Source organism: Morus notabilis, unplaced genomic scaffold, assembly GCF_000414095.1.
Source record: "Morus notabilis unplaced genomic scaffold, ASM41409v2 Scaffold304, whole genome shotgun sequence".
Lineage (NCBI taxonomy): Eukaryota > Viridiplantae > Streptophyta > Magnoliopsida > Rosales > Moraceae > Morus > Morus notabilis.
In genome coordinates this window covers 121,772-137,104 of record NW_010366882.1, presented here as the reverse complement: position 1 = coordinate 137,104, position 15,333 = coordinate 121,772, and the positions used below count along the sequence as shown (strand labels likewise).

The following is a 15,333-nucleotide window of genomic DNA, read 5'->3' as shown; positions in this document are numbered from 1 at the left end:
AATGACTCTACCATAAAAGTGGTACTTTCCTAATTGATATGTTATGAAATAAGGAGATGATAAATAATAAATTAAACGTACTCTAATTTATAAATTACAATTCTAGAGGAGTATGACTAAGAAATCAGAATTAAAGGGTGCGTTTGAAATTATTTTTTAGTTATTTTTGAAAACGTTTCCATATGTCTTTTGAGGTACGAAAATGAAAACGGTCTACAAATCGCATTTGTTTACTAAAAATTTTGAAAACGGAAACGAAAACAAAAACAATGAAAATGATTTTTGTGACAAAAGTAGACAACGACTGAAAGTTATTGTTCCTTTTCCATTTTCATTTTCTAGTACTTATCAACAATGTTATATTAAATAATTAATTATTAATTACTAATTATAGTATATATTAATTAATAACTAATAAATAGATATACTTAATAATTAATAAATAGATAGCAATTACTTAATTATTAATTAAATATTAATTTATTACTATTAAGTTTTTAATTTTATTAATAAAATAATAAATAATACAGTAATTAATTATTTAGTCAAAGATTAATTGCCAAAAATTTAATTATATAACATATTAACAATAAAACAGGTAATAATAGGTTATTAAATAAATAAATAATTAATAATATATCAATCATATATTATGTTAATTATAATCTATTAATTAGTAAGTAGTTGGTAAATAAAAAATAAATAGTAATTACTCAATTAATAATTAATATTAAATTATAATTATCAATATGTAATATACTAATTAATAATTGATAATTAGTAATTAATTATTATAAAAAGAATAATTACCAACAATTGATCATGTGATATATCAAATAATAGATTATTCAATAAATATTAGTTATTAATTAACTAATTATTTAATTATGTAACTAAAAGTTAATAATTTAAGTAGTAAACAGAATATTAATAAATTATTTATATACTAATTATTTTTCTTAATACACTAATTAATCTTATAATCTAATAAATATGAGTACATTACTAACATAGTAATTACTTATAATTAATTATTAATTACAATTTTTCAATTATTTAGCATATTAATTTATTATATATATAGTTTAATTATTAATGTACTCATTAATAATAATTTATCCATTATTATTATATTATTAATATATTAATTTTAATTTGCTAAATAATTATCAATTATTAATTACTTAATATATTAATTTAAGATTATTAATTACTAGTACTCAAAACAAACATAAATATAACCAAACACGATTTTATTTTTTTATCATACTCAAACTAATCTCTTAAAAGATCACCAAACGTTATTTTAGAATCGGTTCTAGAATAATTTTTAATACAATTTCATTTTTATTTTTATACCAAAAACAAAACCATTTTGAAAACATTATCAAACGGGCTCAAAATTTTGCCTTACAAAAGATTTCCATTCCCCACCCTTTGAGAGTTATTTTCGTTATTATTTCCTTTATATATATATATATATATTTCAAATGCTAAAAACTATTGATGCAAAAATCATCACTTCCACTAGCGTCACAACATTATTTTCCCAAGAAAATTGGCGAGTTAATATAACTTTTGCTTAAAAAAAAAAAAAAAACACAGATAAGCCACACAGTATATTTGTTGGGGTATTGATATAGTATAGTGATAAATTCGCACCTCAACGCATTGTAAAAGTGTGAAACTCAAATCACATCAATCTAAATTCACAGAAACAAGAAAAGAAAAGAAAAGAAAATGTTACAATTGGCTCATGGATTTTTTGTTTGTCCTAACTTATTTTTAAGTATTTAGTGTAACGTCTTTGAAGTGTTAACATTATAACAAATTGGTGCTTAAATTTTTTAGTTAATTAATAATTGAAATTTATTTTTTTAATAATTTCCCTAATAATAAAATTAATGATATATTTTAAAATTCAGTAAAGGTAAGGTGTGATTAATTTAAATTAAAAAAAATAATCACATAAAATGAGCAAACAACATTATATTTAGTGTCATAAAAACACTTGAAAATTATAATATTCTGCACATAACCTAATTATTTTAGTAAAATTTTGAGTTTTTATGTGATGAGCACGTGACTGTTTCTATTAAAGTTTTAAAATCAATCGTCAATTTTATTATCAAAGACAAAATTTGGTAACAAATGAAAAAAAAAAAAACCAGGGACTAGATTTTCACTTTCTTGAAAGTTAAGGGACTAATAGAGTAAGATAAAGCTCTTTTTATTTTTCTTTTCTTTTTTCATAATGGGTTTAGATGATCCCATAAATAACGTAAGATCAACCAAATCAAAATAACATATCTTCTAAATCATATTAAGCGTTTTTGTTAAGCATTAAGTATAATACAAAATGTCAAAATCCAACCCCAATCACAAATAAAACTATAGATGAAACTAACACCAATACCAACATTATCCTTTTATCTTTTTAATTTTGTTTTTATCGCCGCCCGAGCTTAAGCAAAAATTTATAGGTTACATCTATTCCCATCAATTTCATGCACATCTCGTCAAATTTTCAGGAAACAAAAATAAATAGATAAATTAATTAATTAATCAATTAAACATCTCGTCTACTTTGCTAATACAATTACAAACTGTCGAACATGAACACGTTTATCCTTTGTTCATTGACCCAACAATCCTCAAAAACATTTGACTAGAGAAACGATCCCAAAAAAGATTTATAAAAAAAAAAAAAAAAAAAACAACAACAAAGTTATACGAAAAAATAATAGCCCTCCCATACTATCAATATTGGAGGAGTTACATGGGCATTACCAGAATATGTGATTCACATAACTTCCTAACACATGCGGTCCACTATCTCCCCTGTAATGATTATCTTTGACCTTAATTTCTTTTTTATTATTATTTTAATTTCTTTTGTCCCTAATGATAATTAAGCGTAATTAACAAACATTGCTAATTCAATCTCTCTCTCTCTCTCTCTCTTTTTAAATAAAGCTATTTACTAAAATACGGACCTTTTATTCTTTTATTTTTAGCTTATAAAAGAATAGAAGTAACAATTATAACTTTTTAGTTAATATTTCATAACCATATTTTTAAAAGAGTTTAATTGCTTTAAAATATATTTAATTTTTTAATAAGAAATAAAAATAATAAACTCTCACGATAGTAAGTAAATGTTATTTTATCAATGTAGGAATTGTTGTTTTAAATTTTAAGATAATTTGCACAAATAGTCTCCAACCTATTTAAAATGTGACAGTTTGGTCATCAACTTTTTTTTTTGACAAAACGATCCCCAACCTATTTAAAAAGGTGCAATCTCGTCATTTCAGTCAAATTCTATTAAAATTTTAACAGAATTAATCATGTGCAAAGCATGTGATCTTGTTAAAGAGGGTATTTTGGTAAAATACCAAGGTAAGCTCTCATTCTCTCTCTCATCTCTCCGCCCCTCTTTATCTGCTCTCTGCTCTCTCCTTCTCTCTCTCTCTCTCTCTCTCTCTCTTCTCTCGCGCATGAATCCTAGGGGGAAATCCATGGTCGAGTTTCTTGACCGAGTTATCAAATTCCTCGACTCGGCACGCACAGCCTCCCTCCTTGGCAACGAGTCAGAGTTTGAGACGACAACGCTGTTGTCGGTGAGCTGAGGGCGGAGATTGTCGAGCTTAGCGCAGATGAGGGACCACTTGCCCTTGAAGGTCTGGACGAGTGGGATTTCGTCCATGAGAGAGGAGAGAAGCTTGGTGGAGATGGCGATTGGGTCGGTTTCTTCTTCCGGTGCTTTCATGGCGATGGTTTGTTGTTTCCCTCTTTTCCAACAGAGAAGGAAAGAAAGGGAAAGGGAAAGGGGTTTTACTTTTTCCATCTCTCTCTCCCTCTTTCTCTCTCTCATATTATTCTAGTGAGCACTCCTAACAACCCTGCAGGCTGATACCCAGGAAATTAAAAGAAAAATTTATTCTCAATCAAATAACTTGCTTGCAAGCTCAGAGAAAATTGAAAGGACTTTCATTAACAAAGGCGCAAACCAAAGCCTCCCCAACATTAAGAACACGCAATTCAAAGTTGCATATTTTTTCTTTCAATTTTTTTCTTTTTCCTTTTTGAGTTTTTAGGCTACTAGGTAGAGATCTATTGATGGTGTCGAGATCGACATCGGGGGGCTACGACTATTGTCAATGAGCGGGACTGCGGATCTAGTGATGAACATCGCTGGAATATGAGGATAATGAATATGGGTTTTGCAAGTTGAAGAACTCAAATCCCATCCACGCTGAACCCAGCCACCAATTGCATCTCTTCGCTCGCCGCTCTCACGAGCTCAAAAGGATAATTTTTATGGGGCATTCAAGTCATTTTACTGAAAAAGGGGGTCACGTGATGGGTCACAAACATGTTCTGTTAAAATTTTAACGGAATTTACAGAAATGACTAAACTGTCATCTTTTAAAGAGGTTGGGGGTCGTTTTGCCAAAAAAAAGAAAGGCTAGGGACCAAATTTTCACTTACTAAAGAGGTTGGAGACCATTTGTGCAAATTACCTTAAATTTTAACTATTAGATTAGTTTAAAAGTTTATATTGAGATATGATCATTAAAAACTAATTCAACAACTAAAATAACAATTATCATCAGTAGTGTAAACTACTATACTTACCATAATGTCATTATTATTGAAACACAATTTTTAAATTTATGTTTGTATTTTGTAGTTTTGACACGAAGAGTTAAAATGACTGTTTTCAGAAAAGATTATTTAGGCTTCGTTCAGTAAACTGATTCAAATTTTTAATTTAAATTAATATGTAATTTTATGTGTGTAATTTTTTACTGTAAAAAAAATTAAATATAATTTTTTATAAAATTTTTTAATTATAATAAAATTAAAATTAAAAATTTGAATAGATAAACTCAACCGTTTTAGTCCTTTTTACTCATTTTACTCATTGAGGAGGAATTTGAATTCCAGTCGTCATCAAGACGCGTGAGGAAATGAACTGCCGAGGTCAGGCTTAGAAATGGGCGTGACTGTTCAGCTCTCAGGCGCGTGGGTTAGCGTTTCTTTTTCAGCGTGGTTGGTAACGCACTTCGAGGTCATATGACGTCATCTTCTACCGACATGACGTCATAACAGAAAGAAAAGATCGACGGTCCACAATCGTTGAATCTTGGAACTATTGTGTTTGGAAATTTGTTTGAGCGGCGTGAGACTAGGGGAAGACCAGGATGACCGATTTTCGCTGCCGTACTTAATCATTGCCAGTATGGTATTACTGTAAATAAGAGAATAGAAGGGAGGGCTTTTGGTAATTTCATTCTGTTCTGTTGCATGCGAAATATGCGAGTGGATAAAAAAGAGTCTTGTGACCCATTTTACGGTGCTGCCCTGCGGCCGTATTTTTATACTCCCTTATTTTATGCACTTTTCCTTATTTATTTTAAATTTTGTTGTCATTAATTCCTCATAGCATTTTTTACTCAATATTTTGTTTTTATTTTTTTATAATTTTAAGGTATCGTTCATTTTATCGATTTAAATTTAAAATTTAAATTTTATTACGGTAAAAAATAGTTACATTTAATTTTTTTATTACAGTAAAAAGTTCTCACATAAAATAATATCTCAACTCGAATTAAAAATTCGAATCAGAGAACTAAACGGACCCTAAATAAAGATAAAAATCATAAGTGGCTGTTTCTCTCTGGTTGCAACATTATTTTTTCTTTTCTACGGAGATTATAACAAATGGTTCATTTTAATTTTCTTTCCTAAACATTTAAATAAGTTGGCTATATTCGGTTTGTAAAAGATTTATAGTAAAAGTTGAGGTTACAATTTGGGTTACCCGTTTTGTTCATCTAGCGTCTCTCACTTTTTAGGAGTCGCAAAATTACAAGTGAACCTATGTACTAGACTGCTAGTCAACTACCTTCGCCTAAAATCCTCAACGCTTTTTGGTCACTTCCGTCCACATACATTCCACAATTCTCATATCCAGCAACCGCCACAAAAAAAGGGAATTTATTTTTAAGAGTGTATAAATTTTAATTTTAATTTTTTATTCTTAATAAATATTTTTTTATTAATGTAATTATTTAACTAAAAATATTATGAATTAAGAATAAAGAATAAAAATCTTAACTCATACACTTTTAAAACGTATTTATCAAGATTACCTCAACAAAATGCACGATACGACCAAAACATACGGCTTATATTGTAGCATCTTTAAATTTTTTCTTAAGGGAAAGAATCTCTAAATTTTCTGAATAGTAATAAGATTTTCATTAAATTTTAGATCAAAAAAAGATGATAAGCATATAACATTTCTTTTTTTAATAATTTCACTTTACATATGAAACCATCAGAATTTGAATTATGATGGATATACGCACACATTCACGCACTCAACTGCTTGAACAAATCTCTTACTTGATAACCATATAACATCCCTTATTCACATAACTATGAGCATTAGTGTTTAAATATTGAACAAAACATAACATTTCTTTCAATTGATGCAATGGGACGACCGATATCTATTTTCTAATTAATTTAACAAATATATACAAAAATATCCCTTATGTTTTGTTGGGCGTATGTTTAGCTAGGCCCGCCGAGCACTATTCGGGAGCATGCCGTTGAGAAGATACCGCCGATACGCTGCCACCAACAGTGTCGCCGAACATGATAACTCTGCCACCCCTAATGCTCGACAACCTCTACACCTGAACATCTTGTGCCAAATAACATTTTGTGACCAATCTTCCTGTCAAGCACTCCCGATGTTGGAGGTTCATATTGTGCTCCCTATTATCCGTACAAGGGCAATCCATATGTCCCCATGTCTAACAAGTCTATACAACCGTATCGGCAAACCTCCAACATACGGTGGGTAAAACTTGGATCCAACAAGAAACTATAAATACCCCTCAAAACTCATTTATGAGGCACATACATTTCTCCACACCTATGCATTGTCTCCTCATTTATCGCTCCCAAGCACAACACTGATTTGAGCGTCAGAGGGTCTTTGGCCGGCACCGTACCGGTGCCCCAACTGATCCGAGCCTCACCTGTCTCCTGTGTAGGATAATCAAGTCGACACCTCAAGAAACGGAGCAACAGTCCAAAAGACCTGACTAAGCAAGACCAGATCGGATAAGATAGTCCGACTACCGTGTGCAGCCGCACGTGGTGTTGAGTCAACAAAGACATCAACATGATGTATCATAATATGTGGTGGTCTATTGGATAAAACGAAATGTTGTGATCCATTATGTGTTTTAAGGAATCGAACATCTATCTCTTACACTTCAAAATTATGTTAAAAACCTATAAAAAACTGAAATTGAAGTTTTAGAACAATTTGTTGAAAGTAATTTTTAACACTAAGGTGAAAGATAGGTTTATTACTTCTGAAAATATGTAGTACAATGTTAGTTCAAAAAACAAATTGGACAATGTTCTTTTTTTTTTTAATTTCACAATTATTAATTTGAAAATCAATATTTGAGGAGAAAAAGAAAAGAAAAGAGAAGAAAAGAAAAGAAAAGAAAAGAAATGAAAGGGCAAGTGAGGAAAAAAGGGGAAGGTGGGCGAGTTGGCCGAGTCTTGAAGCATCATCATCGTGCATGCATTTTGTGCCCATCTCTCTCCTCTTTCTCTTTCTATCTCTAAAACCCTTCTCTCTCTACCCCCTCTCTCTCTTTCTCTCTCCTTTTTATATTTTTCAACTTTGCATGCACACGTCTTCTTCCCCCAATACTCCTCCGCCGATCCGAGCTTCCCCTCACCGGAATCCGACCCTCCTTCTCCGATTCACCTACTTCTCCGTCGACTATTTCACACCAAATTTCCGATCAAACACTCACAAAACTCCCAAAACACTCGAAGAAGAATCGCACAAGAAAAGTGCAGAGCAATCGTTCTTCAGAAATCCTACAAGAGAAATGAACTAGTTCTTCTATTGTGCACGATTCAGTAATCGAAGTAAGCCTTGTTCTTCCAAGTTCCACGCTTTTCTTCTCGGTTTCAGTGCTCTTCTGCTGATTTTCCTTTGACCAATTTTGAGTTTCACAAGACTTGCTAATTTCGGTCGAAAGAAGCTAATTTTGGGGATTTAGGTTTGTGTTGCTGTGAATCCGATTTGTTTGAGTTTTTTTTTTCTTTGGCGAAATTCTTCGCAGGATTTTTTAGTGCAAGTGAGAATGGCTTGCATGAACGCGTCCTGTGGAGCATCAACTTCGATTGAATGGAAGAAAGGTTGGGCGTTGCGATCCGGTGGATACGCCAATCTCTGCGATAAGTGCGGGTAGTTATTCTCTTCTCTAGATTCTTTCAATCAAAATGTTTGAATTTCACGAAAAGTGGACTGTTTTTCTTTTTCGTTGAATTTTGTTGATTTCTCTTATATCTCAGTGTACTGTTTTATACGGGGGGTTTTTTTTTTTTTTTGAATTTTTATTTTGTTTGGGGTCAATATGTTCTCTACATCCTGTTTACTGGGACCGTGTCGAACTTTACTCATACTTATAAAAGTATACATATATATATGTGTGTTAGTATTAAACTTGATTGAAAATGAATTGAATTTATAAATCTCACGCCTAATATTGTTAATTGAACAATGTTTTGCAATAGTAATTGAGGGTAGTTCATGTTTGAAGGACAGCCATTTGACCACTTATCTTATAATGATTCTCTATTGTTCTTGAAATTTTATGTGCGTTTCTTCTGAACAGAGAAAAATCGACTGTTGAACTGTTGTTTTGAGAAGTGTCCTCATGGATAGCGTGTTATTTGCTCCCTTCACTTTGCCTTTTCTTTTCTTTACTAAACATAAGGTTATCACGCTAATATGTCTTTTGTATAACCTGTATGATTGTTTGAACCAGACAAGGGCTTTACAAAATTTGTCTTTTGGTAATTATGCTCAACAATCTCATTATCATACCATGAGTGTTTTTCTTATTTTTTTATTTGTTGTAAAATAAAACTCATGTTGGAGAGAGACGTAGGTATGAATGTGGGAAGCTGGATAGGATGGCTATTTTTGGCTTTAATTTTAAACTTAATTAGGATTTTAATTCTCAACTTTTTCTCTGTGTTGATGTTTCGTATAATAATAGCGACAAGCCCATTTTGGGCTTATGTTTCTCTTTTACTGTTATCTGTAGTTTTCTTGAAAATATATATCGGCCTTCGTTATGCAATACTTTTAGTGTTAATTCCAAATATTTGCCGATAGGTCTGCATATGAGCAATCAGTTTTCTGTGACGTCTTCCACTCAACAGAATCTGGTTGGAGAGACTGCACTTCATGTGGCAAGGTAACGTCACGCCCAACAATGCAAAGAATTTGTGTTTTGTTTCTTTCCGTTTCTGCTTGCTTTCTCTGTTCATACATTTACCAATGATTTGGTGCCTGCAGCGGCTCCATTGTGGATGCATTGCCTCAAGATTTCTGCTTGAGCTACTTGATAGTGGTGGTGTGAAATGTATAAGCTGTACAAAGAAATCTGGATCTCACCCGGTAAGATGAATGATATGATTATAAAAACTATTATCTAATATAAATAATGTATACGCGCACTATATGTAACTTCGGATTTAATATTTCTAGTTTTGCTGTTTTCTCATCAAGTGTCATCCAGAAAGTGTCAATTCTTAGGACTGGAGAAGTTCATACAAATGCTCTGGGGACCATTTATGGACACTGTTACTCTCCTTCTCCTTAGTAACTAGTGTATAAGTTTTAGTTGATATGCTCTTCCAAGGTGTTTCTGAGGGCATTAACTTTCAAGGGTGTAATTTGGAGCCAGCCTTTTGCATATATCTCTTGGTAGTTGTTAATAAGAGCATTTCCCTTCAATATTATTACTGTGGGTTACACATTATGCACTAAAGCCTTCAAACTGTGCACATATTGAACTCTTACTGTTCAGGTAGTGATTCTTATGAAACAATTTTACGCAGAATATAAGTGATGACAAACCTAATGGGCTAGGCACATCCACAGTCAGTGAGCTGCAACGTACTTCTTCCAACGACCAATTAGATGGAAATGGTGTTGACAAAATGAAGCTTTTGCAGTTGAGCAATGGGACAGAGGCTATTGGACTTAGGCACTTGCTTCAATCTCCTAATGAGGACACAAATGGTTTGTTCCGCAAAATGAAACAGGAGGATGTTCCCCCGTCTTTGGGAGAAATTGGAAACCCATATTTCTCAAATCTTAATCACGGATCTAATGGATCATCTGAAGCGGCAAAAGCAGAATTTCGCAGAGCAAATACAGGGTCAAATGATATATATGAAGCACTGCCGCACACAAATTTGACTATGACTATTGGTGCTCCTTTGGGACATTCAAATACCTTTCCTAGCGCCATTGTTGATGAGAGGGAAAGTAAAACATCATCCCTATTTCTACAAGGAACAAGATCTCGGCATCTTTTGCCAAAACCCCCAAGGTCAAACCTTGCTACAAGTTTGGAAGCGAATACTAGTATGGTTTCACAGGTACGAGTGGCACGGCCACCTGCTGAAGGACGGGGCAGGAACCAGTTACTTCCCCGTTATTGGCCCAGAATTACAGATCAAGAGTTGCAACAGATATCTGGAGAGTATCCTTTCTGATTTTTCTCTTCCTATTATATACTCCCAGCACAACCATAAACTGAAAAGCTAAATTCTATGGTTTTTATAAATATTTTTGAACTGAAACAGCTATTTCCTTAACCACAATATTTTCAAAGCTCAAATTCAACCATTGTTCCATTGTTTGAAAAGATGCTCAGTGCCAGTGATGCTGGTCGAATTGGCCGCTTGGTTCTTCCAAAAGCATGTGCTGAAGTAAGTATTTGCCATTATTTATCCAAGTATTTCAACTGATATTCAATGCTAGTCGTGACCACTTCTATTAGGTTTCATATAACAAGCCTTAAGAAAAACAAACCACCATGCAGGCATATTTTCCTCCCATTTCTCAACCTGAGGGACTTCCTCTAAAGATTCAAGATGTTAAGGGAAAAGAGTGGGTATTTCAGTTCAGATTTTGGCCCAATAATAACAGCAGGATGTACGTTTTGGAGGGTGTGACCCCCTGCATCCAGTCCATGCAGTTGCAAGCAGGAGATACTGGTATCTTTCAGTGACTGCACTACTTAAATCATTCAGTAACTAACTATTTTCTAATTTCTTATGCAATCCTAAAGTATTCTGTATTAAAAAGGAGGATGAAAGTATCATTAAATATCCCTTCATATAATTTTTTTGTTCATCTTTTAAGTTATTTTCTTGGGGAGAACTTGTCATTGCATGATAAAGCAACTTGTATCTGCCCGTCTTTCTGTACTACTAAGTTGTAGAACTGTTTTGAAAATGTAAATAAATGTAGTATTAGCTTCTCTAAGTGGAGGCATATCCAGTACCTCCTTTTATGTACTTTTTTTTTTCTTTGCAACAGTGACTTTCAGTCGCATGGATCCTGAAGGAAAACTTATCATGGGATTTCGGAAAGCATCAAATTCTGTGGCAATGCAGGTACAAAATCCTGTCAGTTATCATGCCAGCATTGTGGATCATATAATATTGATGCACAAATTATTAAAATAAACAGGACACTCATCCATCTGCCATTCACAATGGCGCTCATACAAGTGAAACTTTCTTTTCGGGTGTTTTTGAGAACCTACCTGTAATAAGTGGTTACTCTGGCCTTCTTCAGTCACTGAAGGGAAGCACGGATTCCCACTTAAATGCATTATCCAAACACTTGTCTTCAACGAGTGCTGACTTTAGCTGGCATAAAATTGAGAAGCAAGAAGGCAGGACAAAGGAGGGCTTGCTGCTGCCATCAATGTTGGTTCCAGAGAGAAAAAAAGCTAGAAATATTGGGTCCAAAAGTAAGAGATTGCACATTGATAGTCAAGATGCGCTGGAGCTAAAACTTACATGGGAAGAGGCTCAGGATTTGCTTCGTCCTCCTCCAGCTGTCAAGCCAAGCACTGTTGTCATTGAGGATCATGAATTTGAAGAATATGAAGTATGTTTTGCTGAACATTTTGAATGATGCTTGCAACTTTTATTTTTTATTTTTTTTTCCTTTCTTGATTCTTTATTCTAACCTAATAATGTCTAACAGCGTGCATGTTGTACAATCAGATTCAAACATGATTTTTGTTTATTGACATTGACACCGGTTATCAACAATTCAAAATTTTTTCTTTTATAAAAATGTGGTTTATAGGTGTGAGACTCTAAATGTAAATGTGTGAAGTCCACTGGATATGCTGTTTTCCAATAAAAATGGATTGATTTAATATATATAAACACAGGCTTATCAGCACATTCATATAATCACACACTCTTGTTGTACAAAACACATTTGTTTCATGATCTGTGTGGGGAAATCTGTCGGCTTTCAAGAGTTGCATGTTTTGTTCATCTAAAGAAAAAGCCTTTCCTATAGGCTTCGCTCTATAAAGTTGATCTTCTAAAAGCTTCCAGATATTTTTAACTTCTATTTTCTCGATTCTCAAGAACTTGCAATAGTAAAAATGTCTGTTTTCCAGGAACCTCCAGTTTTTGGGAAGAGGAGTATTTTCATAGCTCGTTCAACTGGGTAAGACTGTGAAATCTTTTTTGTCCCTATCAGATTTGGAGATCTTACCAATGTGCTTTTCTGGCACAAATTACATCAGTCATGTGACTGCAATTTTCTACTTTCTAGGCTCTGGTTTGAAGACTGATAAATCCATCTTTATTTTATTTTTGGGGAAAACTAGATCCTTCTGATTGTTAACTTCTGAACTTGAACTTTAGGGAACAAGAGCAATGGGCTCAGTGTGATAGTTGCTCTAAATGGAGGAGGTTGCCAGTTGATGTACTTCTTCCCTATAAGTGGACATGTGCAGATAATTCTTGGGATCAGAGCAGGTAATATGTTCATCTTATGTTCATCCTTTTCTTTTCAAATACAAAAACTAGTTCTAAAGTTGATTCTTCTTCTCTTTGGGTCTTCATGCTCCCAGGTCTTCATGCTCTGCACCAGATGAATTGAATACAAGGGAACTGGAAAACCTTCTCAGACTGAACAAGGGTAAGATGATTTATTTACTTAAAATTTTTTTTTTTTTTTTTTGCTAATAATTCTTTTGTGTTGTCAAAGGGTCTTGATAAACAATAGCAGTTGAGCAACATTACCATCATATATTGTTCTTAGACCAGAAATTTTTGTTACTAGTCAATATGAATCAAATTAGGCGCAGATTTTTGTCTGGTACACCTACCTATTCTAATATCCAGTGTGTCCTCAAAAAAGTTATCTAATCCCACAGAACTGTCTCATTGCTAAGTCAATTAAGCAGAAGAATACGGTTGAACTTTTTCTTTAGAATGGGTTATATGCATAGAAAGTGAAAAACAAAATTTGTAATCATTGTAGGATGTCGTATTGTCATGCATATTCATAGTCAAACTCTAATTACACGGAAGCTTCAGCACTTCGATATTTTAGATTAAGGTAAGAGTGGGTGCTTAAAGACAATGTTCCTCTTTTGTTAGATGAACCTCTCTTTTTCCTTCTTATTGCCAAGACCCTTTGTTGATAAACTTTTGTGTGGTGGTTGACTTATTGTCATTTGAAGCCATTATTATAGGTTTCGTCATTTCATCAAGTGTCATACATTGATTTTCTTAACGGTTTGGATAAGTTAATCTGCATAGGACATAGTTAGATGCTTTATACTCGGACTCTTTTGCATTCTTTCGTGTCTATGTGTACGCACAGGTAAGATGTTTAGAAGTTATGATGCTAGCATGCCTTGTATTTGTACAGAATTCAAAAAACGGAAAATAGCATCACACCATAGGCCAACTCAAGAAAAAGAATCCTCTGGTCTCGATGCTTTGGTCAATGCAGCAATTCTCGGAGACAATGCAGCTGATGCAGGTACTACATCAGTCGCCACTACAACAAAACACCCTCGGCATCGACCTGGCTGCTCGTGCATTGTGTGCATCCAGCCCCCCAGTGGCAAGGGCAAGCACAAGCCTTCATGCACATGCAACGTATGCAATACAGTTAAACGCCGATTCAAGACCCTAATGATGAACAAAAAGAAACGTCAGTCCGAGCGCGAAGCAGAGATTTCCAATAGAAATCAGAAAACATGGGGCCCCAGAGACGAAGCAGAAGTAGACAGCACCTCTAGGCATGTATCGTCGCAACTAGATCCCTCCGACAACGAAGCCAGGTCTGCAAACGAGTTAGAGTCAAAGAGCCAAGGGGCTGAAACCATGAAGGAAACATTGGACTTGAACTGTGATCCCCGACGAGAAGAAGATTTGCGAGCGGTATCAAGTCGCGTGAGCATGGTGAGTCTTCTTCAAGTAGCAAACCGCCCTCTCGAAACATATTTGAAGCAGAATGGTCTTACAAGCTTGGTACATGAGCAACAGACAAGTTCAGCATCACCTGTGCCTCCTCAAGTTACTAATGAGAGTGAAGGACAGCTTAACGAGGATGTTTCTGCTCTTCAAGAGCAGGAAAGTGAGGGTGGGGATCAGTGTAGGCCAGATCAGAGCCAAAATGATCCACTCTGATGAAGTTTCTGTTTCTTTTATATTTTCCTTTTCCTTTTTAATTTTTTTCTTACAGAGTTATATGTATTTTCCGGTTCTTCTGGCTGTCATGTGTTCATAGAAGAACTCAAAGCTTGCGTGTTTCTCTCTGTTTTTTTTTTTTTCCCTTTCACTTTCTATTTTCAAATGTTTTTCCTTCTTGCTAATGTTACAGAATTATAGGTCTATTTGTGTTTCTTTAACTCGCAAAGAGCATGTACTTTTCATTATAATATACGACTTGAACCACATTGTTTTCTAAGCAAAATCATAGAAATGCTGTATATGCTTGGATTCACTTTCCTGTTTATGTTTTCTTTTTTATACTGTTGATGTTTTTCCTTTGAACAATGCTTCAAGGCTCAACACCACCTTTTATTATAGTAGGTGGGTCTCGCAGTATAAAGTTCACGTTCTATTAGTGATGGCGTTTTCAATGTTTTATTAGTGACGGTGTTTTCAATGTTTAATTAGTGACGGTGTTCCCAATTATTTTTCTTTTCCTTTAGTACACTTATCGGCTCAAGATATTTTGCATGCCTCTTACGTGGCCATATTGATCTAACGTGTAGTGATAATGTCAAATTAAGAGAGCTTTTGAGATGAAAACTGAAAAGGAATAAATAAATAAGTGAAGGTAATTTGACGTCTCCTCTTATGACTTGCACTCCACCTTTGGGTCATAAAGATCGGTAAGAAGATTGCTTCTTTCAAAGCACA

General features: G+C 33.8%; 1 protein-coding gene across 2 annotated transcripts; it reads left to right on the top strand.

Moving 5' to 3' along the window:
* The first annotated feature begins 7,665 nt into the window (after positions 1-7,665).
* LOC21389533 (B3 domain-containing transcription repressor VAL2) lies at positions 7,666-14,856 on the top strand. Of its 2 annotated transcripts, none has more exons than XM_024174281.1 (13): positions 7,666-7,977; positions 8,175-8,299; positions 9,236-9,317; positions 9,419-9,520; positions 9,964-10,613; positions 10,746-10,842; positions 10,956-11,130; positions 11,456-11,532; positions 11,717-12,034; positions 12,564-12,613; positions 12,814-12,927; positions 13,023-13,090; positions 13,829-14,856. In XM_024174281.1, exons 2-13 carry the CDS (start codon positions 8,196-8,198, stop codon positions 14,593-14,595), a joined length of 2,604 nt encoding a protein of 867 aa, XP_024030049.1. In that variant the 5' UTR covers positions 7,666-7,977; positions 8,175-8,195; the 3' UTR covers positions 14,596-14,856. The 2 variants fall into 2 exon arrangements, with proteins under 2 accessions (XP_024030049.1, XP_024030048.1); XM_024174280.1 differs by having other exon boundaries at positions 11,609-12,034.
* The last annotated feature ends 477 nt before the right edge of the window (positions 14,857-15,333 follow it).

Bases quoted from the DNA above. Each gene is read 5' to 3' on its own strand.
- LOC21389533 (XM_024174280.1), top strand. From the start codon at position 8,196: ATGGCTTGCATGAACGCGTCCTGTGGAGCATCAACTTCGATTGAATGG. The intron at 10,614-10,745 runs GTATCCTTTCTG...ATATTTTCAAAG, and splicing joins TTGCAACAGATATCTGGAGA to CTCAAATTCAACCATTGTTC. The intron at 12,928-13,022 runs GTAATATGTTCA...TCATGCTCCCAG, and splicing joins AATTCTTGGGATCAGAGCAG to GTCTTCATGCTCTGCACCAG.